Source organism: Pholcus phalangioides, unplaced genomic scaffold (assembly GCF_987345545.1).
Source record: "Pholcus phalangioides strain wild (caught in Gottingen) unplaced genomic scaffold, Ppha-v1.0 ptg000015l_1, whole genome shotgun sequence".
NCBI lineage: Eukaryota > Metazoa > Arthropoda > Arachnida > Araneae > Pholcidae > Pholcus > Pholcus phalangioides.
The window spans coordinates 53,102,343-53,130,270 of NW_028301608.1; the positions used below are offsets into that span (position 1 = coordinate 53,102,343).

Sequence of the window (27,928 nt, forward strand, 5' to 3'; positions counted from 1 at the left end):
CATTATATAATAGACGTATAGGGGCTAAAGGTTGTCCATTCTAAGTCCACAGTTGATAACAAATAATTCTTATACAGGTGTAATGCAACAAGGCATTACATCAATGAAAGTACAGTAGTTAACTGTAAAAAGTCTTTATTATACATCAAATGAAAAAACAGCTTTCAACATGGGTTAAGTTGAAAAACGTATGTGTACATGCTGCATTAATCCTAATTTTTCTGTGACTGGCCAGCGGTACAAGTCATGCAAAGCATCTATTTTTATGCAAAACAACACAATGATACATGTTTAATCGCTTGCTTGGAAATATAAAACTTGTCAGATAAAAATAGTCAACTGTCCATTATAATGGTATTCTACTGTATATTGGGTGTCTTGAAAGTCCTAATTTTGCCTTTATCTCATCAACTGTTCATTGTAGAGGCACAATTCCAATTTAAAAAAGTGCTCAAAATTTGTACAAAAATCACTTTGTATAAGCTTCAAGAGTAAAAATAAAGTGTCATAAAATAAAAAAAATCCTTATTTTCATGTAGTTCCCTTGTACTCCAACTTCCAATTAGAAAGTTGTTGGTCGGTCTCTCCTGAGGAACCAAAAAAAAAATGCTTCAAAGTTCAATATCTGTAGAGATACTTCAAAAATCAGAGATAAGTTGGGAAAGAACAGCATAGAGAAAGAAAAGGCATGTTTGTTAGTTTATGCTGCTCTTTCTAAACTTCTCTTTGATTTTTGGATGAAAATATCTTAGCGAATATTGCACTTAAATACATGGAATTCTTTTATTGGTCCCACGCGAGACAGGGTAACAACTTTTTCATTAGAACTTGTAGGGGGGGGGGGGGTGTACAAAAAAATGTAGATATTTTATTTTTTTATTTTATGAAACACTATATTTTCACTCTTGAAACTGGTACAGAGCGATTTCTTAACACATTTTGATATTTTTTAAATCAGAACCATACTTCTATGATAAGCAGTTGGATCAGCAAATTAGGATTTACAGTACATCCTATATAAATGTGCATTCCTTTGTGCATTCATGATGATTGTCAATGGTGTTGATCGCTTGGATCTACGGTTATTTCAATTTGAAATATTTCAATACATTGAGAATGGAACCTACATTGTTCCAAGATAATTGGCAGGTCTTTTTACCCTTTATTGAGTTTTACATCTGAAGATAATGTTGCATTTGGTTTTATTCATTACATTTTATAAGAGTAGTCATGTTGCACTGTCATAATATGTCTGCTTCGTAAAGCATAGGTTTGATTCATGGAAAAATTTGTAAATCATTAAAAACTTTGAATAACTCCATATAAATGGTTTTTCCATACATTGCTTTGCTCCAATTGTGCTTTGAGAGTGTCTATGTCACCCACTGCTGCTTCCTCTGCTTGCAGGAATACGTCTACTTCATCCATCCACTTTGCTAAACCATTCAGTTCACCCTATGGATCGAAAAGTTTTGCAGATTTCAGTTTACATCCTCCATGAAAGCAATTAAAAATATACATATAATGATTCCAGCTTTACATTTCCAACAATTTGAAAATAGCAAAATGAAGAGCTTCAATTGCTCACAATTTCAATCATTTTTATTTGTGTTTGAATGAATCAGTAATATGACAATATTCTTATAATTATTTAGAGCAGCGGTTCACAACATGTTCTGTCCGCAGGCCAGACATGCTGTATTTCTGCCGTTTGTGGACAAGAAACTTTTATATATAATGGGTGAATATATGTGGCCATCATTTTACGGACATTCTCATAATTTTTTTAATGTCCCATTTTTTCCCACTTTTCAACAAGGATTACTTGAATTTTAAAAATCAAGATTATTTCATTTTACTTATACATTGTATTATAATTTAATATTTTTATCAAAATTAATTATATTCATATAAATATATTCATTCTGCCTATTTTTCAAACACATATTTTTTTCGATCAATTACATTTTTACCCATTCATAGTTATGGGAGCCCTCTATATCTTGCAGTTGCCAATTTTTTCAAAAAAGGTTTTTTATGCAATAAAAGGCAACTTTACTTCCCTTAGAAAATTTTTTTGGTCGTAATTGGCAACTTTACTTATCTATAACAATATATTGGCTTAAATTGGCAACTTTATTTAACATTTCACAATTTTTATGTGGTGATTTCCATTTTTTTAATGAAAGAAATAGGGTCAGCCTAGGTATTTATCATGTTGTTTGTATTGATGCTTTTCTACCAGAACACTTTTTGAGGGCCTGGTGGAACCCTTTGGGCCTGCATTTGGCCTGTGGGCCAGAAGTTGTACACTCCTGATTTGCAGGATTCAATATGAAAGTTATATATGTTCAGATATATTTTCTGCCTTAAATTCTCAGTAAGGTATTGGTCATAAATAACACCTTACTACCAGATGAAGACTTAACTAAAGTTTTCTTTTGGGACATACATTTGGAAATACATTTCATTCATTTTTGTATTTACTGTGTTGTTTTGTGTATTCATAAAGCAGGACGTAACTAGAGGGGGAGGGGCAACTGCCCTGGGTGGCAAACTTTAGGGGGGGGGTGCCAGTTTTAGGTGGGAACAAAGAACACGTTATAGAATTATAGAACTTTAAAATTGTAGGGGCGACAAAAATCCTAGTTAACAGTCCTGCATAAAGTGACTTTTTAGAACATTGGAATAAAAATATCAGAAAGATAACCTGAAATCTTCGCATTTGAGTTATTATCTTCTGTAGTTTTTCTTTTCGATCTTTAAGTAAAGAGGAGACTTCCCGCCACATAGTTTTAAGGTGCTGAAGCTGCCTTTTTAAACTTGGCACCCAAGAAGCCTCTGGTGTTCCTCTAATCAGCTGATCCCCTGTGCTTGACACATAATTCAGATTTGATTCCTCTTCATCAACTGTATTTTGAAGTTCCTGTATAAAAAAAAAATTATTTCTTTTCAATCAGCATTTTCCACTTTTGTTGCATTTTTAATTATTTCATGAGATACTATTATTTCAACAAATTGTTGAAATTTCACTCGAGTCACCCCAAAATTTCATAGCATTTTTAAAATTATAATTTCAAATTTCATATATTCATACCTTGAGCTTTTTTGATTGGTCTTCTAAGACATCAATGTCTGTCACTTCAAGTTGCTCTGATGAGAGAGCATCATTTATGCTAACAAGCCATGCATCTAAAGCTTGAACCGCTTCCATGAACTTCAAAGGTGGGGTCTGCTGTACTGCATGATTCAAACTTATTTCCATTTGCTCTAAAACATCAAATGTCATTATGAGCCAGAAATACGCATGTTTTCATCACATCATATAATATCCTAATATTCGTATGCTAGGCTAACAATGTAATGCAATGCTTAAGGAAATGAAAAAAAAAAATTAAATGTTGAATTGTTGTAAAAATTTCATTTTCCACCAGAAAATACATTTTTTTAAAACTATTGTGAAGATTTTTAATTTAAACACATGAAAATTTAATGAATTGTGATCCCGAAAAAAATGCTTAAAATCCTAAATCTAATCAAAATTAATACCTTCTGTGGATTTAATTACTGAGCTTTGTATTTTCAAGCAAATTTTACATTAGAGTGAATGATGTAAATGAATCCTTTCATTCAATACTTTGTTGCAGTGAAGTTTCAATAGTGGAAACACGCAAATTTCACAAATACAGTGAGTGAAACCTCCTGTAAATGCCACCTCCAAACTAGGGTAACCTTGGAACAGTGACCATATTTTGATAAAATCTGACCTATCCTGTGGGATTAAAATTGAGTTTAACCCTGAAATAATGGCCATTGTTGAACAAGAAAATGGTAATAATAATATGTATCGTACTGTAAGCAGGGGTGACTTTGTGAAACTAATTTAATTGTTTTACTAACTAACTTTGTTTTTTTTAATCTAGAGCCAAGCTCAGAAGTAACAGGAATTTGCAACACCACAATCTGATCGTCTGGAACATGCTACAACTTGGCGGTCACTCGACGAAGCTCTGCCTCGCTCAGTGTTACCACAGCTCATGGTACAGTAACTAACAATTTTAACTAAGTGGAAACTTCAAACTCTTTCCTGTGCAGCTTCCAACATCTACTGACTGATGCTGGAAAGTTGAAAGTTTGAAATATTAAAATATTTTTTTATAGCATGTTTTTTTATAGCTTGAATGTGTCGAGACATAATATGACACCCCAAAAGTGTGGGGGGTCATAATGTCCTGTGACTAGAAGAAATGCTGTTAATGGATTTATGTGGAATCATAGTAGTTGAACCTTTGCTAAAAGATATACGAGTAATAAAACAGATGCATCTTCGCAAGGGAATCCGAAATCGAAAACAAAAAAAAGCGATGGGGATGCAGCTTTACAAAACATGACAAATATAATAGTAATAATAATCTCAGGCCTTGAAATATAATTGTTCAACTCCATCTAGTGATGAGATAATAAAGTAGAAGGATGGCTTGTACAGATGGCAGCACATATATGACAAATTATTTCGTCATATCTAAGTGAAAAAAGACAGAAAAGTCAGTGCGTCGTCAAATGCCGTTGTAGGCACCACCATTACGTATGGCACCGATGGCAAATGCCGTCGTAACCACTTGACTGGTTAAGGCTGTTGGATTGGATTTTAAATTTATTGCCGCAAGGGCCAATTTGGTCAAACTGCACCAAAACAAATGATTATATAAAAATAAGAAAAATTGTCCTTTTTGTCATTTCAAAAAAATAAAACTAGGAATGATAAAAAGCAATGTGAAACGTAAAACAATAACATGAATTGTAAAAAACATAATTTGTAGTATGGCTTTGATGAGTTTAAAAATGTGAGATACATCGCAATGATCAGATAAAATGACACAAAGTGAAAGATGATTCTGACCAAAAGTGGGCGTAAAATTATTACGGTGATGCAAACAAGTAAAAGCATGAGCAATGGTCAATGGACTTTGACAATGTGGACACTCAGAGTGACTCTCTTGATAAAAGATATGCTTGTGTGAGGCGACTGTGTCCTATGCATAACCGGACGAGCAGAACTTCCTCCTTTCGGTTAGTCCTGCAGCTCGAATGCCAATGGCCAAGTGTGGGCTTAAGGCATGTAGTTTATTATTAATTTGATTATTCCAATGGTCCTGCCAGCGGCGATGCATCACTTCTCAGAGGATTAAGAAGTGGTCACTGGCAGGTACCAAAAGACTATTGTAAATGTTGGTTGTTGTTTGAGCTGCAATGTTTGTTTTTTTTTAGCTTTCTCATTGTCCGGTATTCCTATATGACCTGTAACCAACCAATATACCAGGGGCGTCAGAAGTGTTTCTAAACTGTGGGTGCTCGTCTTTAGTTTTATATAGCAAATTTTAATTTCTGAATCAATTCTGGGGGTGCTTGGATCCATGCCACAAATTACCGCACAGCACCCCTGGCTCCGAGGTCACTGCAATATACCTAAAAGTTGTCACAAAGTCAACCCATCCTATGGTGTGGGAAAAAGACATTTGTGCACCATTTACTGGAAACTTCTAATGAGTTGGTGAATGGAAGAATATTTATTCTGAGTGCATGTGTGGCCGTAACAAATAAATAATTTAGAAAACTGCCTAATCCCAAAGCCAAAAAATTTAAGACTTTCTAAGAGGTCTCGTACCTTTTAACATGATGAAAACCATACTCTAATAGAAATATCATTAAAAATACTGTTTGACCATTGATTTATTTCAAATTTTTTTACACATGTTCTCAATTGTATGTGGTATCCTATGCTGCAGTTTTAGATATCTTTGATACTTGATATTTTTTGTAAATTTAAAAAAAAAATGCATTAGAAACAGCTGAGGTGCATGATAAAATACCATAACATCAATTTAATTGAATAAAAATTGATTCAAAATGAAGGAAACTGTTCAGTTCATGAAATACAGTATAAGGTTGAGATTTCATTGACTCAATCTCTTCTAAAATTAAATTTTAAGTTTAAAAAATTTTAAATAAATAAATGGTTAAATAGCATTTTTAATATATATATATATATATATATATATATATATGATATTTCTGGTAGATCATAGTTTTCACTATATTAAAAGGTACGAGACTTCTTAATGCAAAATAAATACTGTTTTGTACTAAAAAAAGATCACTCCCATTTCCTTTCAATTCAATATAGACTACAAACAATCAAAAAATTTAATGTATTTCATGAAAATTACTATAAAAGGTTATCTCCCAATATAAATCTCAAATTTTTATGGTTCTGTTTTTCACTGTTGTTGTGAAATTAAAATTTATAATAGCAGACTATGAACTGTACTGTGTGGTGTATGCATATGTATTAAAAATCCTTACCCAACTTGCTTGTCATGCTTGTCCAGTCTTTACAGAACTTGTCAACCTCAATTACGAATGATAGAAAAGATGGTGCTTTTTTGTGCATTTCATCAGCATCTCTTTTAAGCCTATTGATCTTGTCTGCTTGCACTTGGAGAGATTTCAGACGCAGCTAAAGCAAAATTTATCTATGATTAACATGCTCTAAAATGAATACTAATCAGTAAATCAGAGATATATTGAGAATATTAGGAGACAAAGCAAATATATGACTATACTGAAAAAGCAATATAACAGATGACTTTAAAAAGGTGACTATCAATGTTTAACAGCATTTCTAATAAAGAGTGAAATATCTGAATGTTTATTAAGGTTACTATATGACCAGAGGCTACAGCAATGACTTTTGACAAATATTTTCCTCAGTTTTCTTTCAAATTAATGACCATACCAGAGGGTCTGTCCAGCTGAAATTTGGGTCCATTTTCCAGACCCTTCACAAAGTTCTGAATCTGAAAAACGGACCCTTCACAAAATACAAATTAATGAAACAATCTTGGCATTTCATTGCTTTTGTGATTAATCAACTAGATTATTGCGTTTCCCAAAAAATTACTTATTTTTCATAAAACGACGTCATTAGCGACTTTTTTCACAAAAATAAGGAAAAATTTCACAAAAACAAGACCTTACAAAAAAACCGTCTAGACCATAAACTTTTTATTTCATCACCCCTTCTTCAGAAATTATTTTCTTTGATCAACCCCAAACTCAAGTGAAACCGTAGGATCTTATGTTACATCCATAGCTTCTATTCCCCATTGCCCGCCGGGACAATATTGTCCACTTTGGGAAACACTGGTTTAGACAGACCCCTGCATTCATTAGACAAATTTTTCACTTCTACTTACTTGACATTCTTCAGCAAGAAGTCTACATTCATCAGGTTTAGGGTTACGGAGAGAGCGCTGAGTACTGTCAAGCCATTTATAATGAGATGTTAGGATAAGCTCTAAAGCATCCTTCTCACACCTTAATCTGTCAGCATTAACATTAAACTGCACATTTTTCTTCTGATGACCAACAGCGTCTCTAACTTCCTTCCATCGAGATTCGACTTCAGATAAGATTTTTTGAATTTGTTGAGTGTCTTCACCTACTACAAATGCAAAAGAAATAAACTGCTATCTAAAACAGTAATTCAAAATGTTGTCATAAAATAAATTAGTTGGAAAAATTCTCAAATATTTGGTTTAGAAATGGAAAAGAAAAAAAAACTGAACAAAACAAATTTGTGGGTGTAAGGTTACCTGATTTAAGATCATCTACTACTTGATGACCTTGTGATAGGAATGTCTGTATTTTTTTGCCTTGAGCTTTCACATCTGCTTCAGTATCCTATTTATCAGATATTTTAATGTATGGATACTTGGAATGATTCATTTTCAGTTATCAAATTAATGTACAGCATCACAGAAATTATTCACATAATAGAAAAAATGTTTAAAAAAAGCCAATAGAGGAGATTGTTAATACTGTAAGGTGTAGAAGTATAAAAAAATCTTTTGACATGCATCTGTTTTGCTCCTTATGCTTAATGCTTGTTATAGAATTATTGCAATGCATATTTACGTAAGTAACATAGATATGCATCGCAGTAATGCGATAAAAAAAAATTGTATCCTAAAGAAGAAATAATTAAAAGATATGGAAGCATATGGAGAAAAAAAAAGTTTACCTCCATGAGAACTTGCTGATCATCTAAAGAAAGAGTTTCCCAAGGAGACACATCATGAGCAGAGCTCATATAGCTAGTTAAACCCATATTGGACTCTGCTCTGTCTAGCCATAAACTTATAGTATCCAAATCTTGATGCCATTGCTGAATGAGGTCACTGTCCAATCGCCTCTTTTTAGCTCCATTACTTTGGGTTAAATTCTGAAGCATTGGAAAATAAATCACACAAATCAATTAAACTTCTGGATAAACTAAATTATGAATGCACGTAATAAAAAAAAGGTCACCAATAAACATATGTCTAGTACAGCTAAAATGTATCTTTTAACTAACAAATCGTATAACAATGAATATTTCATAGTTATGTTGAGTAAAGATAATGTTGGATCAGCTTCAGTTTGAATTCAGGAAAGGGGGAAATATTAACTTCATAAATTTATTTATTTTTAATTTATACAAAAATTGCCCCGTTTTCAAGACAAATAAATTCAATTGGTCGAATGGTTGACGCGTTTCGGCTCTTCAATCTTCAACAGCCATCATCAGGACCTCGTGGTCAGAATTCACACGAATGAGTCGTGGAGGGGTGATGTTTACGTCTGGTCGTCTGAAGAGTTCGCCGTTGTATTTGCTTGAAAACGTGGCAATTTTTGTATAAATTAAAACCAGGCAAAGTTTCTCATTTTTGTGATAATATTTTATAAATATCACATATGCAGGATGCTTATGAAGTGCAAAGTTCTAGGTAGTATCTTGTTTGTCTTCATTTGGAGCTACTAGTGTGAGAATATGCTTATCCTCTTCACACCTGAGCCAAAAGTGACTGTTAAGAAGAATTAATAAACACAAATTAATCGAATTTTATTTTTTTTTAAGTCAAAACTTTCTCTAAAAAGAAAACAATATTAATTTGGGCCAAAATCTTAACTACGACAGTTTGAGAATTAGATACGCTTATGTGTACCTCAGATATTAACTTGAAAAAGAATCATTAAAAACCATTCAAAATCATTAATCCTTGACGATGCAGGATCGACATTTCGTCAAAAAAAATGTTATATTCAAGTCTATTTTTACAGATTTTCTTGGTGATAAACCTGCGGGAACCATCGACTCTACTCTACTGTACACTTCTGGGAGGAAAAAATACTCGTCATGCCGTCTCTGGGTTTTTCTCCGCCATCTCCTCCCGATACAAGAGCCGTATGACGTCACCATTCGATTCGGAACGTAGCCGCCAAACCACCCCTCCCCAAGAATGGTCTCGTCTCGCAGCCGTCTCTGGGTTTTTCTCCGCCATCTCCTCCCGATACAAGAGCCGTATGACGTCACCATTCGATTCGGAACGTAGCCGCCAAACCACCCCTCCCCGAGAGTGGTCTCGTCTCGCAACTACTGCTGCCACCTGGATTTCGCTGTCGAAGTGGGCGTTTCACCGCTTGTATTTAAGTGTCGCTACCCATGGACTTCCACGATGCAGGATCGACATTTCGTCAAAAAAAATGTTATATTCAAGTCTATTTTTACAGATTTTCTTGGTGATAAACCTGCGGGAACCATCGACTCTACTCTACTGTACACTTCTGGGAGGAAAAAATACTCGTCATGCCGTCTCTGGGTTTTTCTCCGCCATCTCCTCCCGATACAAGAGCCGTATGACGTCACCATTCGATTCGGAACGTAGCCGCCAAACCACCCCTCCCCAAGAATGGTCTCGTCTCGCAGCCGTCTCTGGGTTTTTCTCCGCCATCTCCTCCCGATACAAGAGCCGTATGACGTCACCATTCGATTCGGAACGTAGCCGCCAAACCACCCCTCCCCGAGAGTGGTCTCGTCTCGCAACTACTGCTGCCACCTGGATTTCGCTGTCGAAGTGGGCGTTTCACCGCTTGTATTTAAGTGTCGCTACCCATGGACTTCCACGATGCAGGATCGACATTTCGTCAAAAAAAATGTTATATTCAAGTCTATTTTTACAGGTTAGTTCGCTTCACATTTTCATACCAACTTATTTAATCTTTATAAATTTAATATTCTTTGTGTCGATCCTGCATCCGACGTTTAAAATTATTATGTACTGTGTGTTTCTATTTTTTGCTCAACCATCAATTTTTTACTTAAAATATATGTGTGCTTTAAAGAAAAACCCTTTTCGCTCCGGTCCTTGTTACCACCATTCAAAATTGCTCCATTCAAAACCTCTTCCCTTTTTCCCTCTTGTCCTTTTTACCCACTTGGCTAGCTTGCTTCTACTGGCGGGAGATATCGAATCCAACCCTGGGCCTAGGGTCAGCCACTCCCCAACACGCTCTCAAAATAGATCAAATCCTTCATCTGAATCTTCGACTCTTTCGGATAACTCATCCATTCTCCGTAATATTCAAGACACCCAAGTAGCCATTCTTGACAAACTTACCCTCCTCACCCAAAAACAGGACTCATTCAGTCATCAGCTAAGTGATCTATCCCACCGTCTTAGTGCAGTTGAGGAAAAACTTTCCCCAGTAGAGGAACTCCAAAGCCAAGTCTACGACCTCTCCTCTAATCTCTCTGAACTCCAATCCTCCCTTACCAATAAAGTCATCGATCTTGAGGATCGTTCTCGACGGGATAACTTGATTTTCCGAAACATTCCTGAAGAATCTGACTTCGAGTCCTCCTCCACCCTCGAATCCAAAATCATCCAATGCTGTTCTGATCACCTTGACGTAAATATTACACCTAGTGAGATAGACCGCTGTCACAGATTAGGTTCCAAAAAGACCCACGGATCCAGACTTACCATAATAAAATTCAACAAATTTAAAATAAAAAGTGAGATTCTAAAAAATGCCTCGAAACTTAAAAACAGCAACATATCTATCTCAGAAGATTTTTCTTTCGATACACGCAAGCTTCGTGGTCAAATTTGGAGAGCCAGTCAAAAATACCGTAACGAAGGCATTAAAGTAAAACTTATCCACAATTTTGCACTCATAAATAATACCAAATATGTCTGGGATCCCGATATTAATGATATCCGCCCCATCTTCCCCGCTCATACTGCTTCGAACCTTTCTATGCCCTCCCTCTCCTCCCATATTTCCTCGGTACCCCCTTTAGGCTACTCCCCCCGAGCAACCCTTCCGTCTACACAACCTCCAAATTAAAAAATACCTACCAGTTGGGAACTATTAACACTCGCAGCCTGAAAAACAAAACTGATTTTCTAGAATCATTCTTACTCATCCATAATCCCCATTTTCTTGGTGTTACAGAGTCATGGCTAAATAATACAATCTCTAATTCCGAAATTTTGCCACCCGATTACAATGCTTTTCGAAAGGATAGAAACTCTCGGGGGGGCGGGGTCTTACTTATTTTCAAAAAATCTATCCCTTTAACTGAAATTCTATTAGATTCCGAACTCGAAATTGTTGGAGCCGAATGGCTTCAACCCAACTGTCCCCCACTTGCCATCTTTTCTGTCTATTTCCCTCCCTCTCCTGATTTCCACCTTTTTGAACAACTGGAAATTATTCTTGAAAAATTTTATAAAACACATTCTATTCTTATCTCCGGAGACTGGAATCTTCCCGGCATTGACTGGAAAAATATGGAATCCCTGTCCGGCAATCACGGAATTAATAACAAAGTCCTAGATATCTTCCTTAAATTTAACTTGGTCCAATCCATTTTTGAACCCACAAGAACCACCCTCTACTCCAGCTCTACCTTAGATCTCATTGCTACCTCCAATCGAATTTCAGTCCTTTCCACCTCCATCTTTGAGGGTTGCTCCGACCATAATATCCCACTCATTAACTTTTCCCTCCGCCACTCTATCCCATCCTACAAACTCGCCCCTAAACGTAATTTCAACAAGGCAAATTATCCACTTATGCAAAATATTTTTCGCTCTCACTTCAATGATTTCTTATCCATATCCTCTTCTAACAATATCCACACCCTCTGGACCTCTTTTAAATGTATTATAGACAAATGCTTAACTACAGTTCCAATTAAAAATGTTTCTCCTAAGTCTTTTTTTAATCCATGGATCACCAGAGATATTATTCATTTAAAGAGGAAAATCCGCCGAATCGCCTTCAAATATAAAACTAACAAATCCAATTCACTCAAATCCATAATTTCAGCCTCCACCCGAGACCTCAGAAACCTCATTTCCGTCCAAAAGTCCAGATACCTCTCTCATTCTCTACCCCATTACTTAAAAACCAATCCAACAAAATTCTGGAGTTATCTTAGACCTAAATCTGTTGGTCCCACTTCCCTGAGAAGTTCAAATAAATATACATTTTCTCCTTCAGAGATGGCTACCGAATTCAATTTAGCTTTCTGCTCGGTTTTCTCAATAGACCCCTCTCCTCCCCAATATTCTTTTTTTGATTCTATCCACAACTCACCCCCTATATCCTTCTCCAAACAAGGTATCCTAAAACTTTTGAAAAAACTGAAACCCCATTCTGTTGGCCCTGACGACATCCCAAATTCTATTCTTAAATTCTGTGCTGATGAAGTCGCCGACTATCTTTTAATCCTGTTCAATGTTTCACTAAATTCTGCTACCCTCCCGAACGACTGGAAAATCAATAAAATTATTCCTATCCACAAAACGGGTTCACTTTCCAATCCCCTTAACTTCAGGCCAATAGCAATCACTTCCTCCTGCTGTAAAATCTTCGAGCATATTGTAGCAAAAGAAATCCGTATCCACTTAGACTCCATCAGCTTCTTTTTCCCCAACCAACACGGCTTTAGACAATCTCTCTCTACTACCTCTCAACTGGCCCTCTTCATCCACGACCTCTCTGAAGCCATTGATAAAAACCTACAAACTGATGTCGTATTCCTAGATTTCTCTAAAGCCTTTGATAAAGTTCCCCACGATAAACTTCTTCTCAAACTCTCCCGCCTTGGCCTTAACGTTCAATTACTTAATTGGGTGGAGGCTTTCCTAAAACACCGTAAACAGTTTGTTCATTTTAATGATCATAACTCGTCATCCGCCTCCGTAAAGTCTGGGACCCCTCAAGGATCGGTCCTCTCCCCGTTACTTTTCCTAATTTATATCAATGACCTTCCTCAATCCCTCAACTGCACCACTAGACTTTTTGCTGATGACTGTGTAATTTACCGTATCATTCTCCATCAATCTGATCAAGAACTTCTCCAACATAACCTGGCTTCCATCGCCGACTGGTGTTCCGTATGGCAAATGCCAATGAATATCTCAAAAACGGTTCACATGAAAGTTACCCGTAAACTTCTTCCTCTTGAATACTCCTACTCCATCAATCATTTACCGTTATCCCAAGTTTCACATATCAAATACCTTGGTGTCATTATTTCAGCCGACCTACGTTGGAACAAACACATCGACTACATTTACCAGAAGTGTCTTAACAAACTTTTCTTCCTCCGCCGCAATCTTAAACACTCTACTCGGGATATCAGACTTCTCTGTTACCAAACTTATATATCCCCCGTCCTCTCCTACGCCGCTGAAATCTGGGACCCTTACACCTCCAGTAATATAGACAAACTTGAATCTATTCAAAATAAATCCGCCCGATTTGTTCACGACTGCTGGTCATCTTTCATTTCTGTGTCCGAACTTAAAAATGAACTTCATCTCCTCCCTCTCTCTACTCTTCGTTTCATCTCTCGATTAACATTGCTTTATAAAATTTTCCATGGTCAGTTCAACATGGATACTTCTGGTATCTTAGCCAAACCATCCTACATCTCTAGAAGACTCGACCATTCCCTTAAAATAAAACCTATTTTTGCTTCCACTGACTGCTTTAAATACAGCTTCTTTCCTCATACCATTGGTGAATGGAACAAACTCCCAAGCTCTATTGTTGAATCTCCCTCTATCACTAGTTTTTTATCCAACATCAAACAATATCTTTGTCATTCTCAATCGCATCCTCTTGTATAGGCCCAAGGGCCAACAATATTGTATAAATAAATAAATATAAATAAATTAATGGAGCACAGAGGATACAGCAAAGTCTAACACTGATTCAATGCCAACATGTATTCATTCTATTTCACAGAATTCTGTTGCTATAATAAATTTGGTGTTATATAAAATCACGGTTAACCTTTGTCTGTCTGTCTCCCTGTGTGTGTGTGTATATATATATATATATATAATCTTGATTCATATATAAAAGATTTTTTCAATGATTTTATGGTGCTACACAGGGTTGGCACAACATCTGATGTGCTATTATTGGGTTTGGCTGCACACATGTGTGTGTAGATCAGTTTTATTCACAGAATCGAATTGGAATCTTCCTAACCATGGAAATTTTATCAGAAATATTTCACATTATGTATGTACTGTTAGCCACTGATATGAAACAAAAAATGTATTCATTAAGATCTAGCAAAATGCAGATTATTATAAAATATTTCCTTCAAAGTCATGAAATTAAATAACCCTCAATCAAGTAGTTGGATGGTTTGCACATTTAGTAGCACTTTTCATTCTGAAACTTCACATTACTAGTATTTTGCATATCAATGAAAAATTCAATGTAAACATACCTTTTGACTAGAAGATTGTGGAGGAGAAATAGGAGGAGCTACTTTATCTTCAAGAGGCTCATGCCTAACTATAGCTGCTTCAGAGACATTTATGCTTGATAACTAATAGATAAAATTGAAAAAATTAAAGAAATATCAGTATCAACACATCTCTTTTTTTTTCCATGATTAATTATAGATTGTGAGTAACAGTATAATGTACAGATGTGTAAATTGAATAAAAATAAAAGTAGGTGATTGTGATGTTATTAGGTCAGTCTTATAAGTTTTCCCGCTATCTTAGCCTTAAAAAGTTCAGGCATTTTATTGATTTAAATACAATTTCACATTCTAAAGTAGAGCCTCAACTATTTAATGTAATTGGGATTGAGTTTAAATTAGAAAATTGAAATTACAAAAAAAATTAATGTGCATCCATTTCAAAATCCATTGCAATCATACTACAGTAGAGCCTTGAAAATCTGAGCTCCGAAAGTTTAAGTTTCTGGATAATCAGAAGCACCAAAATTTTTCAAATGTCCTTCTTAAGACTCTCTTTTTCCTCTGCTTTTTTTTTCTCCAAGAACCCAACTTTTATTTCTTTTCCAGGAGTACTACATAGTATATAGGTATTGTACAATAATTCCAGTTTGAAAGGGACAAAGCAGACCTCAGTTCTATAATGGATATAATTGGTGCAATAAAAAGTACACTATTAGATTCCCTTAAATAGAGGTAGACTATTTTAACTTTCAGGGAGGAGAAAGAGACAAGCTTGACCTTTTTCTTCATAATGGTGGACAATGGCTCTGCCCCCCCCCCCCAATTGATTAAGTAAAATCATTGGAAAGACAGTTGAAAGCTATCAGTGTCTCAGTGTCATTCACACCATGGATCCCACACACACATTCCTAAGTCTTCTCTCAATCATCTCTCATCTTCCTACCCTTTTCACATTCTTCATTTTTTGAAACATATGGTATGTCATCTACGTCTTATTCGAGTATAAAAATACAGTTAAGTATACTAGAACTCTTTTTTTTTAATAAAACCATTCTTTATTGTTTTTTGGATAATTCCAATTTTTTGATAATTTGAGGTGGTCTTGGTCCCATCCACCTTGGATTACGAGGCTCTACTGTACAAAAAAGTCAATGAGAACCATTTTAAAACAAGCCCTACCAAGCTGAACTTCAACTAATATACTTTGTGAGTAATAAAATGATTCTTATTCTTTTTTTTTTTACCCACCCTCATAGTTTTTGTAAAACTTGTATACAGCGGAATCCCATTATAGCGAACTACAAGAGATCAGAGAAATAACTTTGTTGTAACAAAATTTTGTTATAAAGGAATTCCAGATATTTACATTGCTCCTGTGTAAGCTTATTGGAGGATTAGAAAAGTTTACATTAAAACGAGATTTTCAATATAGCCGTATTTGTTAAAATGGGATCTAACTGTATTAGTAGCTTTGTGTAAAACAAATCGAGCATCTGAGAATACCAACTTTTTTACTAAGATTTTCCATTTGTTGCACCAAGGAATCCCATCGATATGTTAGTCTCTCCAGTTTGTTTGTAATTTCAATGGCACCTAAAGAACCTTTTTCTAAATTATCTTTGATCTTTTGTGCTCTTTCAGTGAGCTGATTGAATAACTGATGATGAACATCAAGGTCTTGCTCTATAGACTGAAAAATGACAGCAGAAAAAAAATTCACTATAAAATATTTCCAACTTGCATTAGCTTTCAAACAATGATAGTAAAAAAAGAACTAAGGATTATATAAATTTGAATGCTGAAATAGTAGGGAGTGGGAAACATCCAGCGCTCATTAAACTTCAGTTTTTGTGTTTTTTATAATTCAAGAAAATTTGGCATTTTTTTCACAGTATTAAAACAATCATACCTCTAAATTCATACGTAATTATGAAGTTATGAAAAACTTAATAGCATTTAAAAGTGTTGCAGGAGACTATAAATTTGTGTATAAGAGATACCTGTAACATTTTAACTTGCTCCAGTAAATCACGTTCATCTTTACGGGGAGAGCTCTCTACGGTAGAAAGTTGCTGTTCTTTTCGTCTTAGCCACTGGTTGAAACAAAGTTCTTCTTCTTCAAACTGTTGCCAAATGGTTGCTACACTCTGAAGAAGGGAACTCTGTTCATTCACTGCTTTACAAATATTGGACCAACGTTCCCACAAAGACGACAGCTGCTTTTCTAATACCCTGTAGGCTGATCAGACAAAAAAGAAGTATTTTTGCAAATAATAAATAGCAAACAAAATTCAGAATACACAGGGTGAAGAAGAAATCTAGGACACATTTTAAAAATTAATAGCAAATCAACCCGCTGACATAAAAAGGTATGATTTGCATTAAAATAATTATCATGGCCTATAGCTTATTTTTGGTAAATTGAAAGAAAAAGTTTAAAATTCACTCACAGGCGGTGCTGCAAAAAAAAAAAACTCAACATAACACATAAAATACATTACAAACCTGCATAATTAATATTTATGACATTTTGTGTTACATAAAAGTCACATTTCAATATGAACTCCTTTAGCTCAGGCGTCATCTAAATGGGTGAAAGAGTGCTCATGTTGAAATATGGTGGTTTCATGTAATACAGATAGTCATAAACATCAGTTATTCACTGTTTGTGTTGCATTGTATATGTTATGTTGAGTTTTTCGTTTCACAGCACCACCTGTAAGCGAAATTTGAAGGGTTTTTTTTTTTAATTTATCAAAGAATTTCTAGGCAATGATAAGTATTTTATTGCAAACCACACCTTACATCAATTGGTTGACTTCTTATTAATTTTTTTTAATGTGGTCAGGATTTCTCTTGTGCACCCAGTATATTAAAAAATACTTAGTCTATTAAACTTAAAATTTATTAATCAATTTGATGTCATAGAAATATTTATGTAAAGATCATAAAGCTATTTCAGACAATTTTAATCATGAAAAAACTAACCGTCTTGGCCTCCATTTTCATCAACGATCACAACCATTTTTGAAAGAGAATTCAGAATCGTTTGTTGCTTCTCCATGTCGACCTGCAATGCCTACAATCACAAAAAATGGGTGATTCATTGATTTAATAAATTTAAGTTCCTTATGGTTTTTTTTTTCAAGAATAAATCTTCCAAAATACACAACCATTTTTTCACTTTCGCACTCCTTAGTTAATGGGGATAAATTAAAACAACTGGTTGAATAAAATACATTTTTGCTGTCAAATAAAAAAATAATGAGAATTAGAAAAATTTAAAAGGTAGTTTAAGAATTTCTAAGTATATACTACTTAGAAATTCTGAAACTACCAGATAGAGATTTGAAAAAATCTCAATTTGGAAAAAAAAAATCATTTTTAATGTTTAATAAAAAATTAGTTCAAGGAATACTTTCACTATCACAATGTATTACAAATTAAGTATAAATTGAAGAAATTTCTATTTCTTCTATAAAAAAAACATTGTTTTTGATGTAAAACAACAGATAATTTCATTTTTTGATACATTTTTTTTTTCTGACTACACATTTGAGTATTAACTTGGCATTATAAAAATTTATTTTGCCAAGTTAACAAGAAATAAATTCACCTTATTCATTTCAATTTGCTTCCTGATGCTTTCTAGGTTAGGTCCAACTGGAGAAAGAAGTGCCAGCTTCTCTTCTAAACCATTCAACCAGAGATTCATGGAAACTATTTGCTGCCTCTGAAGACTCATCAATCTTTCATGAAGTCTAGTGAAAATTTTAATCAAGATGAATAAATTAAACTAATATAGTCATGTGTTTTAATTTTATCAGTGGTTTCATTAAAATTTAGCAGAAGATGAACCTGATATTTTTTCTATGTTAAAAAAAAATTGAGCTTCATTAACAAATGAAGCTCAATTCTTTTTTTCTTTAAGCAAATTTTTTTTCACGATATTTTCAATCCCATAAAATTCAATAGAAAATTGTTTACTTGTTCTGCCTGTCAATAGCATTAGCCCTCAAAGACTGCCACCTACTGTTCAGCAGGTCAACTTGAATTCTAATTTCTTCCTTCTCTTCTAACGTAACTTTTCCCTGAGTGACCAACTTGTTTCCTTGATCTAACACTTGCTCTACATTTCTTTGGTGCTGGGTCATTTCGAGTAAAAATTCCTAAGTAAATTTATAAAAAAGCAAAGGAAAAAAATTAATTCAATTAATTTCCAAAAATAAGAATAACTTCACACCACATGTAAGAATCTATTGTTGATAGCTTCCACTATCTAGATGATGTGGATCACAGCAACTCTCACCTCGTGACTGTGAAATTGTTCTTTGACTCCATCTATATTATCAGCAATTATCCATCCAACATTCAGTTTCTCTTCAGCACTCAAGAGCCAAGTAAGAACATCTTCCAGTTTTCGCTGGTAGGAACCAAGTTCATCGGTGAGCGACAAGTGACTGCTTTCTAAGGAATCCTTTGTTTAAAAAGAAAGAGAGAATCGATTAGAATGCTCATTATAGAGATTAATAATTATTTTTAGATTTTTTTTTAAATTAAAAATATATTTTGTATATAACATTCTGAATCAATACTACTTCGAACAACTCCATTCAATATTGAAATTCAATGTCAATTATTGAAATAAAATAAGTTTTATTTACTCTGTTTATAATTAAATGTATCTGATTAGTCAAGATTTTGCTCTTTAGTTAAAATGATAAGGAATTACGTTATTTTCATTACAACTTAAGTTTTTTTTAATAACTTACGGAAATCTTAAAAAAAAACTCACCTCTGATAAGTCCCCAGATTCAAGTCTTCGAAGAGGAATGCTGCTGCTGTGATTATGCAATGCTTGGAAGAAGCACATCACATACATCATGACAGATTTTTTATCTGGGTGGCTTGTATTTACATCTGACGAAAAAAATTTAAAAAAAAATTTAATTTTTATATTAGTGTTGTTTAGTAATCACATTAAAATACTAATTATGGTTTGGTAATGCAATTTTGTTTCTGAGCCAACATCTGAATTTGATAAGTTATGATTATTCTTGAACTATACCAAAGTTTCCCTAAACAAGCGGCAGAATTTTTTCCCCAAAAAAAAGGGCAGAGTGAAATTAGTTTAGAAGATTTTGTACTATATATTTGGCAGGCCCATCATTTGGGGGGGAGGGGGGAAATTGCCCCATTCTTTTTTCAGAAGTTCAGAGGGGCGATTGTCATCCACCCCTCTCCCCACTTTTAGAAAATATTCTAGAAATTGTATGTATGTTATATACAAAAAATATATATACACACACATTGAGTACATATTCTTTGCCCCTCCCCCCAAAAAAAAGGTTGAAATGCGTGGCCCTGACATTCGGATTATATTTCTATTATTCTAGAATGATCGTGAAAGACTATGCTTAGTTTCAGCATTCATTCAGGGAATTGAATTATTGAATTTCTGGCTGCTCTGAATTAACACTGAATTCTGTAAATGAGAGAAACGCAAATCTTGAAAGAAAAATTAATGTTTGTCACTCTTTTAAGCCTTAAACAGATGTAAATAATAATTCCCTTATGTACAGAAGAAATTTTTTTTTCACCCCTGCAGCAAATTATCAAAAACTGTTCAGCAGAATACTATGCTCATCTTTTGTTTATGATTACAGAAATTTAATAGTAGTTATTAAATGCAAATGAATTATGTCAATATTTATTTTATATCTTTAATAATTAAGAAGGGAGTGAAAAAAATTACAAAACAAACAAATTTCAATCTCTCGTTTTTTGAATATACAATTATTTGTAATAACACTTTGCAATTTTACCTTCAGGATCCAACAGCTTGTCGATTCCTAAATACTTATTCGCAACATGGAAGGCATGTTCAAGGCGTGTATTATAATCTTTTTTAAGTAAGGCATCGTAATCAAATAGGTGGGACCTGAAAATAAAACATTAAAATATAATATCATATGTATGATTCACAAACAAAATCTATGCCAGTTACTGAAATAGTGAAAAGAAAAAAAATCTCTTGGTTTCTTACATGAACCTGTGTATGAGAGCATTAAATGCTAGGCCATCGCACCAACTCGTAGTAAAGTTACTTACATTAACACCTTTATACCTGAAATAAAAGAAAAAGTATTGAATCCATTGATAAAATATAATTTCTCACAAAAAAAAAAAGTTTACAATTTATCAGCAACAATATATTTTGTTAAAAATTATGTAAGTACAGTAGAGTCTTGCTTATCCGACATGAATGGGCTAGCAAAATTTCGAATAAGCGAAAATGTTGAATAATAGGGAAGTGTTAAAGAAAGGCCTATTAAACCTCAAACTACGTTGTAATTTTATGCATTACGAACCTAGTAATCGTGCAAAACAGAAAAAATTAACTGAAAAAATAAACTTACATTCACATAATATTCTGAAGTTAGGCTTGTAGCCAGAAATTTTGTTCGGAGGGGGACCACTTGCATTTTGAGGGAGGGGACCAAAGTGGTTGATTTGGCCATCTTTTCTCCTTTTTTTCAGTCATTTTCTAACATTTCGGGGGGAACCGGACCCCCAAGTCCCCCCCCCTCCCCACTACAGCCTTCAGTTAATTACAGTACTTAAGAAGTTCAGTCTGTGATGATTTATAGAAATTTTTTATGGTAGTCTGCTTTCCTGACGAATGTCGTTTCTTTGCTGCTAAGTCTCGCTTTCTTTAGACCATCATTATGTTGATTCCTGTAGATTTCTCTTGTTGCTCAATGTATTTAATTGCAGTTTCTAGAGCCTTAACTCTATCGTTATGTAAAATTCTGAGGGGCTCAACAGTTGGTGCTTGATCTTGTACTTCTTGTCCATTAATACATTTTACATATTTTTTCGGTGGGATATCGGATAATATGGAATGTCAGATAAACGAGACTCCACTGTATTTATAACTTATAACCACATTCAAAGTAACACTGAATTCTAGAAAATATTGAACTCACCCTCTAGTGGCATCACGGCACCATGCCAAGAGAGTTTTTTCAAGGTTTGTTTGAGGCAGCTCGTGTGAAGCACTTTTCAAAACACCATGAACCTGAAAAAAATTCCCAAAATTTCAATAGATCACAAATCTTGAAAAACTCTTATAATTTATGAAACTATTAATTTTATGCATATCAAAGAGGGATATTTAAATGATGATTTTAGTATTTTAATGTGATAAAATAAAAACTCTCAAGTTTATTTAAATGTTTTACATATAATTTAGTAAAATCATCTTTGGCTTTTGAAAATTCATGAAAAAGTTATGAAAAAAATCTCAAATCATTCCGCTAGTATTCAAAGAAAAATTTCACGCTTATTGAATATGTAAATCATCTGAATGAATACTTCTACTTCATGGAATCTTTAAAACTTGCCAAATATATATTCAGGATATCAGAAAAATTTTTGAATTACAGAACAGTATTTACCTGCCAGTGTAAGATAATGCTCCACACAAGGCCCAGTGTAAGTTTTGGATTGCCATCTACAATATCATTTGTACTTATATTCACTAATTTAACCTACATTTGTAAATAGAAAAAACGAGTAATAGATTAAATCATAAAATATGCAAATTTCAATAATTTGCATGAAAATAAACACCCTTTAACTGAAGTGGAAATTTGATTAACTATATTGTCATTTGTAATTCATCCATTTGCATTATAATAGGAGCTAGTTCTTCACTATACTAATTTCAAGTGATTGCATTGGCAGATATAAGCTTGGAAGGTTGGAGGAAGTGGCAAGTGATGTCAATTTAAATATATGCAATAACATTAAATCAGTCAATACTGTCAGTGACATCCCCCCCCCCGCCATATCCTCACCCATTAGTGAAGGTATCTTCACTTGGGAGAATCAATCACTTATAGCAATTAGGATCTTGCACAAATTTCATTAGAATTGCAAAAAAAAATTCTGTTTTCTTTTACATTATAATAGAATCTTGAAGTAAATCTGTGAGATTCACTGCTCTGTAGTTTGTTACTTCAGTGCCCTATAGGTTGCTGCTGAGTGAACACATGGGCCTGGTGCTGGACTCTTTCATTGTGAGGATAAATGTTTGAACTCATTGGCAGCGCACTGGTGGCCGACTGGAGTTGGTTTGCTATAGTTTTCCAACTTTGATGCACGAATGCGAGCTACTCTCTCATTTTAAAAAGTCTTTTTACGGAGAGCAAATAGACTTTCAGCACAATAGTTACATAAAATGAAAACCTAGAAATTTATCTTTTTCACTTCAAAATATGGAGGCCAAATGGCAACACCTGTATTACACGTTAAAGCCTAACTCTAGCGACTTAAATGCATTAGGATCACTTACACAACACATTTCTGCAGAAAAGAATGTGTAGTACCCAGTAGATACAGTTATGCTAATCCAGAGTAAAGACTTGTTTCAAAATATTGAGAGCCGAAATTCGTAACACATACAGTCAAATCCCATTTTAACGAATACCATTATAGCAAAAATCTCGTTTTAATGAACACTTTTCTAATCTCCCAGATAAGTTTACTTACGAACAATGCAAAAACATAGAATTCCTTCATAACAAAATTTCATTATAACAAAGTGATTTCTCTTGTCTCTTGGAGTTTGTTATAACGGGATTTGACTGTATATTCAATTTAAATAATATATATGTTCAATTATATGATCATTCATGCATAGCATTATATATACTCACATTATTATCTTCTAAAACTTTTAAGGCACGACTAACATTATTCAAATGATGGACTCTTAAACGACCTTTCTCTCTCCTCTGAAAGATTAAATATAAAACATCAATCAAAAACAATTTATATTAAATGATTGGATGAAAAAATTCAATAAACTATAAAGAATAAAGATTTTTTAAAAAATTCTCACCAATTCTTTCCCGCATAGTGCTTCTAAAAGGCTAAGTAACCGTGTCCCATCTCTTAAGTCTAAAAATAAATCTTTTACTACAGGATGGTTTGCCTGAAAATATTATATAACTTTTATCATAAATATTATGGAAATACAATCATAAAAATATAAAAAATAATTTTGACACATTTTTGTCACTCTTATTATAAAAATATACTTTAAAGCACGGGTTGTCAAATATAGGTTGGGAGGCTTCGTTGTTTCAGGGTAGGTGCAAAAACCTTTGAATTTTTAAGAGGTTCTCAGTGATAAGCTTTTTTTTTTCTTTCCAAGTATTTTTATTACTACTCTGATAAGAAATAAGGCCTGTGCTAAGCACTTGGGAAGCTAAGGAGAAGTGTAGATTTTGGAAGCTCAGGGAAAGCAACTAGGTTACACCGAAAATTGGAAAAAACCCTGCTTTATATTAGTATTGAACAGTACAGATTTCTACAAGATAATTAAAAAATTTCAGTGTAGCATTTCAAAGAGATTAAATTCTTTCAATCTTTACCACTAACATGCAAAACAAACTTGGAACTAGTAATAAAAAGGAAATCAATTTTTCAAATGGGAATCGAGATAAAACCAGGGGAAATTTTGGTTCATTTTGAGGACCCTTCACAAATTTCTAGATCTGAGAAAACCTCCCCAACACAAAATAAAAATTAACCAAGCCATGCATTTCACTTTTTTTTTCTATAAATTAACTACATTATTTCGCTTCCCACAAAATTACTTTTTTTACAAAATTAATCACCCTTTTCCCAAAAATAAGGGAAATGTTCGCAAAAGTAGGACCCTACAAAGTAAAGTCTGGACAGACTCTCTGGAAATTAAATTATAAAATTAAAGTTATAAACTGTGTGTGCTGAAAGTGCTCATTAGTCTGTTTTTCCATTTGTTTTAGGGTGAGAAAAATAAGTGTCTGGGTAGAGGCGGATTGATGGTTTTGTCGCCTATGGGATACACAAATTTTGCTGTGCTTCTCCTATTCTAGCCCAGTTTTCTTGACCACTCATTTCATAAATTCGCCACCCTGGGCTGGCTAGAATCCTGCTTGCCCCCCCCCCCTCGAGAAGTACAACTGGGTGTCTCAAAGTCACTCTTTTGATCACTCATGTCCTTGCATTGCACACCACTTAGGTCACTCTTAGTCATTTATATGCTTGTACACACTCTGTCACTCTTTTGCCAATCACCCCAGTTTGCATAGGATAATGTGCTTAAATCACTCTGTGATAGAGCCTGGGTGTGTCTAGGTATAACAAATGTTTTTAATATGAAACATAATACAGTATAACATATCATTTTGGACATCTCAATATCCTGGACACCTCCCTATATTGGATAGTTTTGAATGGAACCAGCCATAATCCCATACCAAAGCATGTTCACAATACTCTATATCTTGGACACCTCTATCTCGGACGTTGGACAACCTCTGGGTTCTTTTCTTGGACAGATACAGCTCACTATGTCTGCTGAAGTGTTGAATACTTGACAATGTATATGAAGTTGTTGGGAGAGTAGGTAGTAGAAAATATAAAGCTAATATTCAATGTTTGAAAACAAGAATTACAATAAATTTCCATTCTTTGTTTTAGGATTCTATAGAAATTGTGTTGTATTTTTATAGAAATCAGGTAATTAATTCAGTGTTAACAATAATTATTCAATGTTCTACAACAAATTTCGGTATTATATCAATTTCAAAAGTAAATATCTGGAGAAATAACTATTTTCAAGAAATTTTTGTTTTCTTATTATCAGAAAGAAAATGTAATAAAAAAAGTGTGGAACTAATATTTTCGAATCTACTAACATCCTATGTTCCATGAAAATGAATGTTTTTACTCAGTCAATATGTCAGTTCAATAATTACAATTGAAAGAAAATTATTCAATAAAACACATTACAGATATACAAAATGAAGTCTTCTCACCTTTATCAATTGGGAGTTTATCCATTTTGAAAATGTTTTCTTCTGAACATCCTCTCGTTCATCTGAAAAATAATTTAAGATTAAATTATCAAAATTGCTAAACTTGTCGATAAAATATGATTAGCTTTTTCCATACACGAATACGCAAAAAAAACATATCAAACATATGAAAAAAGGCTAAATTGAAAAGTAATTTTTCTATATGGTACGAATACATGAATCTCAATCATTCAAAATTTTTACATATGTCATAGCAGCTTCATTCAGTTTTTCTTTGCCAAATAAACAAACAAATGTAAAACAAAACATAAGAAATCGAACAAAGTAGTAATAACAAAATTAATCAACCCTTTATCTACTGATGAGAACCAGAAAAATGAAGAATGAGAGAATGAGAACCCTTTATCTACACACAGAACCAAAAGTTAGATTAACAAATTATAATTCGTTCAAACAGTATTTTCGTTTTTAATTAGAACTAAAATTACCTCCCAAATAATTTACATGATGATAATTTATAGTCATTATTATATTTGTATTCATTATCATTTTCTTTTCCACTTTCTGCAAATAAAGGGTAGATGAAAGGTTAAAAGTATAAGACAACATTTACAAAAATTGAGAAATGACTTTTTTTCAGAAGAAATCTAGTGTTGTATTACAAGTATCATATTATAATGTTATATAATATAAAAATAATATTGTAATATAGTCTAATATACTTTTTTCAAAGATTTGACACTCAGTATTATAGAAAGAAATGTGTCTGAGTTCTCTGCAATTATTGGCCAGTGGGCATAGAAAATATCAATTACGGTGTCATAGAAAGAAATTCATCAGTTTTCAACAATTATTAAGCATTTAAAATATCAATAAAAAAACAATACGAAAAATTCATCAAGTACAATTTTTTCACCAAACAATATCTTCAATCTATGAGATCAAAGATTCATTTTTTTTTAGTTTTTCATTTAATTGAAAGAAATAAGAAAACCAATTCCTGATATCATATTCAAACCAAATTTCATGACACATCATAATGACACAAAACTTATTCAAAGTTTTAGATTTTAAATTCAAAAATCAAAAATAGAATCACTATAAATATATTTAAAAGTATTCATTGGATTTTATTCATATTATAACTTTATTATAGTTCAATATTTCATTAAAGTTTATTCTCTGTACAATCGGATGAAGTCCTACGAAATCCGATCGGTTGTTTATACATGACGGGCCATTTAAATGCACCTATTCATTGTTTTGATCGGGGGGGGGGGGGCCATGCTGCTACCAGCGCACATTGTTGGCTGAGAAAGCGTCCCACTTGAACCGGGCGGGATGGTGATGACCGGTTGTTGTGAGTTTGCCCTCACGTTATTTCATTACACCGTAAATCGTACGGGTGGGAAATAAATAAATAAAATCACCAAGCAAACATTTAATTATATAATTTTTTTACACTTACCAAAGAATACAACTTCCATAATTTTTTGTAGAATTTCACGAACCAGTGGTCATGATTTTTCACTCCGTGGCTCACATGTGCTACGTTTTCTCTATGATGATGACGAAAGGGAAGGGAGAAAAAAATAAAAAACACTCTCGCGATATACAATGGGAAAAGAATGAAAAAAAAAACGGAAAACTCTGAACGGGCAAGGTTGCTACCAACTTCAGCCATCCGTTTTGTCGCCAATATTGCTGCCAATACAGGGATTCATCATGAATTCTATGCTGACCGAAACGTATGTAGTGAATATTCAGAAAAAAAAGGGCGGAAAAAAATAAGAAATAAAAGAGAGGTTTTATATCTGGGACGGTTGCGTAATTCTCGATGCGAAACCGGATTATTCTTCAATACAAAACTCGTATCAGTGGCGAAATTGACGAATTCTGTATATGCTTGGGTTTGTCTAATAAACCAAACCTAAAAATTATTTCAAACACATTTTTAAGAATTACAATAAAAACCTCTCTCTTAACCCACTTTTGACCGCGCTTTTAATTCGTGATCAAATATCACAATTTTTCAATAATGATGGCTGGTTGTTTTAATAACAAAAATGATAAGTTTTTTTAAAACATTTTTACATTAATTTTTCATCTCTTCTTTGTAATTATAACAAATTTCCAATTAATTAACTCTTCAATCAACAGAAATTAATTAACTTAATGTTATTAAAATAATTAATAATTATGATTTTAGGAACCCTCGTGCACCATGTGACAAAAATATTCATGGAAAAAAATTCCCGTTTTTAAAAAATTTATTTCTGTTCAGGTCATGAAAAAAAATTTCCAGATCAAAAATCAAAATAAAATTTCAAAAAAATTTCATTTTTGAAAAGCTATAGGATAACTGAGTTTCTCTACAAACAAACTTTAAAAAATACTATGGCAGTCTCTCTCTCTCTCTCTCTCTCTC

At 33.5% G+C, this 27,928-nt stretch overlaps 1 protein-coding gene across 8 annotated transcripts in view; it reads right to left on the reverse strand.

Moving 5' to 3' along the window:
- Positions 1-27,928, reverse strand: part of Dys (Dystrophin) — a 257,301-nt gene that overhangs the window by 146,051 nt on the left and 83,322 nt on the right. For 7 of the 8 annotated variants that reach the window (XR_016194043.1, XM_089243761.1, XM_089243760.1 and 4 more), the window contains exons 2-23: positions 25,501-25,562; positions 23,535-23,627; positions 23,350-23,427; positions 22,087-22,179; positions 21,616-21,707; positions 20,673-20,753; positions 20,452-20,567; positions 19,422-19,546; positions 18,936-19,103; positions 18,614-18,795; positions 18,243-18,387; positions 17,615-17,705; positions 16,627-16,865; positions 16,134-16,316; positions 14,645-14,746; positions 8,084-8,284; positions 7,656-7,743; positions 7,257-7,504; positions 6,364-6,517; positions 3,098-3,270; positions 2,711-2,926; positions 1,342-1,455 (exon numbers count right to left, since the gene is read on the reverse strand). Coding sequence is in view for 7 of the 8 variants with exons in the window: in XM_089243761.1 (XP_089099887.1) it covers positions 1,342-1,455; positions 2,711-2,926; positions 3,098-3,270; positions 6,364-6,517; positions 7,257-7,504; positions 7,656-7,743; positions 8,084-8,284; positions 14,645-14,746; positions 16,134-16,316; positions 16,627-16,865; positions 17,615-17,705; positions 18,243-18,387; positions 18,614-18,795; positions 18,936-19,103; positions 19,422-19,546; positions 20,452-20,567; positions 20,673-20,753; positions 21,616-21,707; positions 22,087-22,179; positions 23,350-23,427; positions 23,535-23,627; positions 25,501-25,562 (3,044 nt within the window). In the remaining variant the exon portion in view is untranslated. Of the gene's footprint in view, positions 1-1,341; positions 1,456-2,710; positions 2,927-3,097; positions 3,271-6,363; positions 6,518-7,256; positions 7,505-7,655; positions 7,744-8,083; positions 8,285-14,644; positions 14,747-16,133; positions 16,317-16,626; positions 16,866-17,614; positions 17,706-18,242; positions 18,388-18,613; positions 18,796-18,935; positions 19,104-19,421; positions 19,547-20,451; positions 20,568-20,672; positions 20,754-21,615; positions 21,708-22,086; positions 22,180-23,349; positions 23,428-23,534; positions 23,628-25,500; positions 25,563-26,968; positions 27,093-27,928 lie in introns of those variants that run through there. The other variant, XM_089243764.1, reaches the window with a different exon arrangement.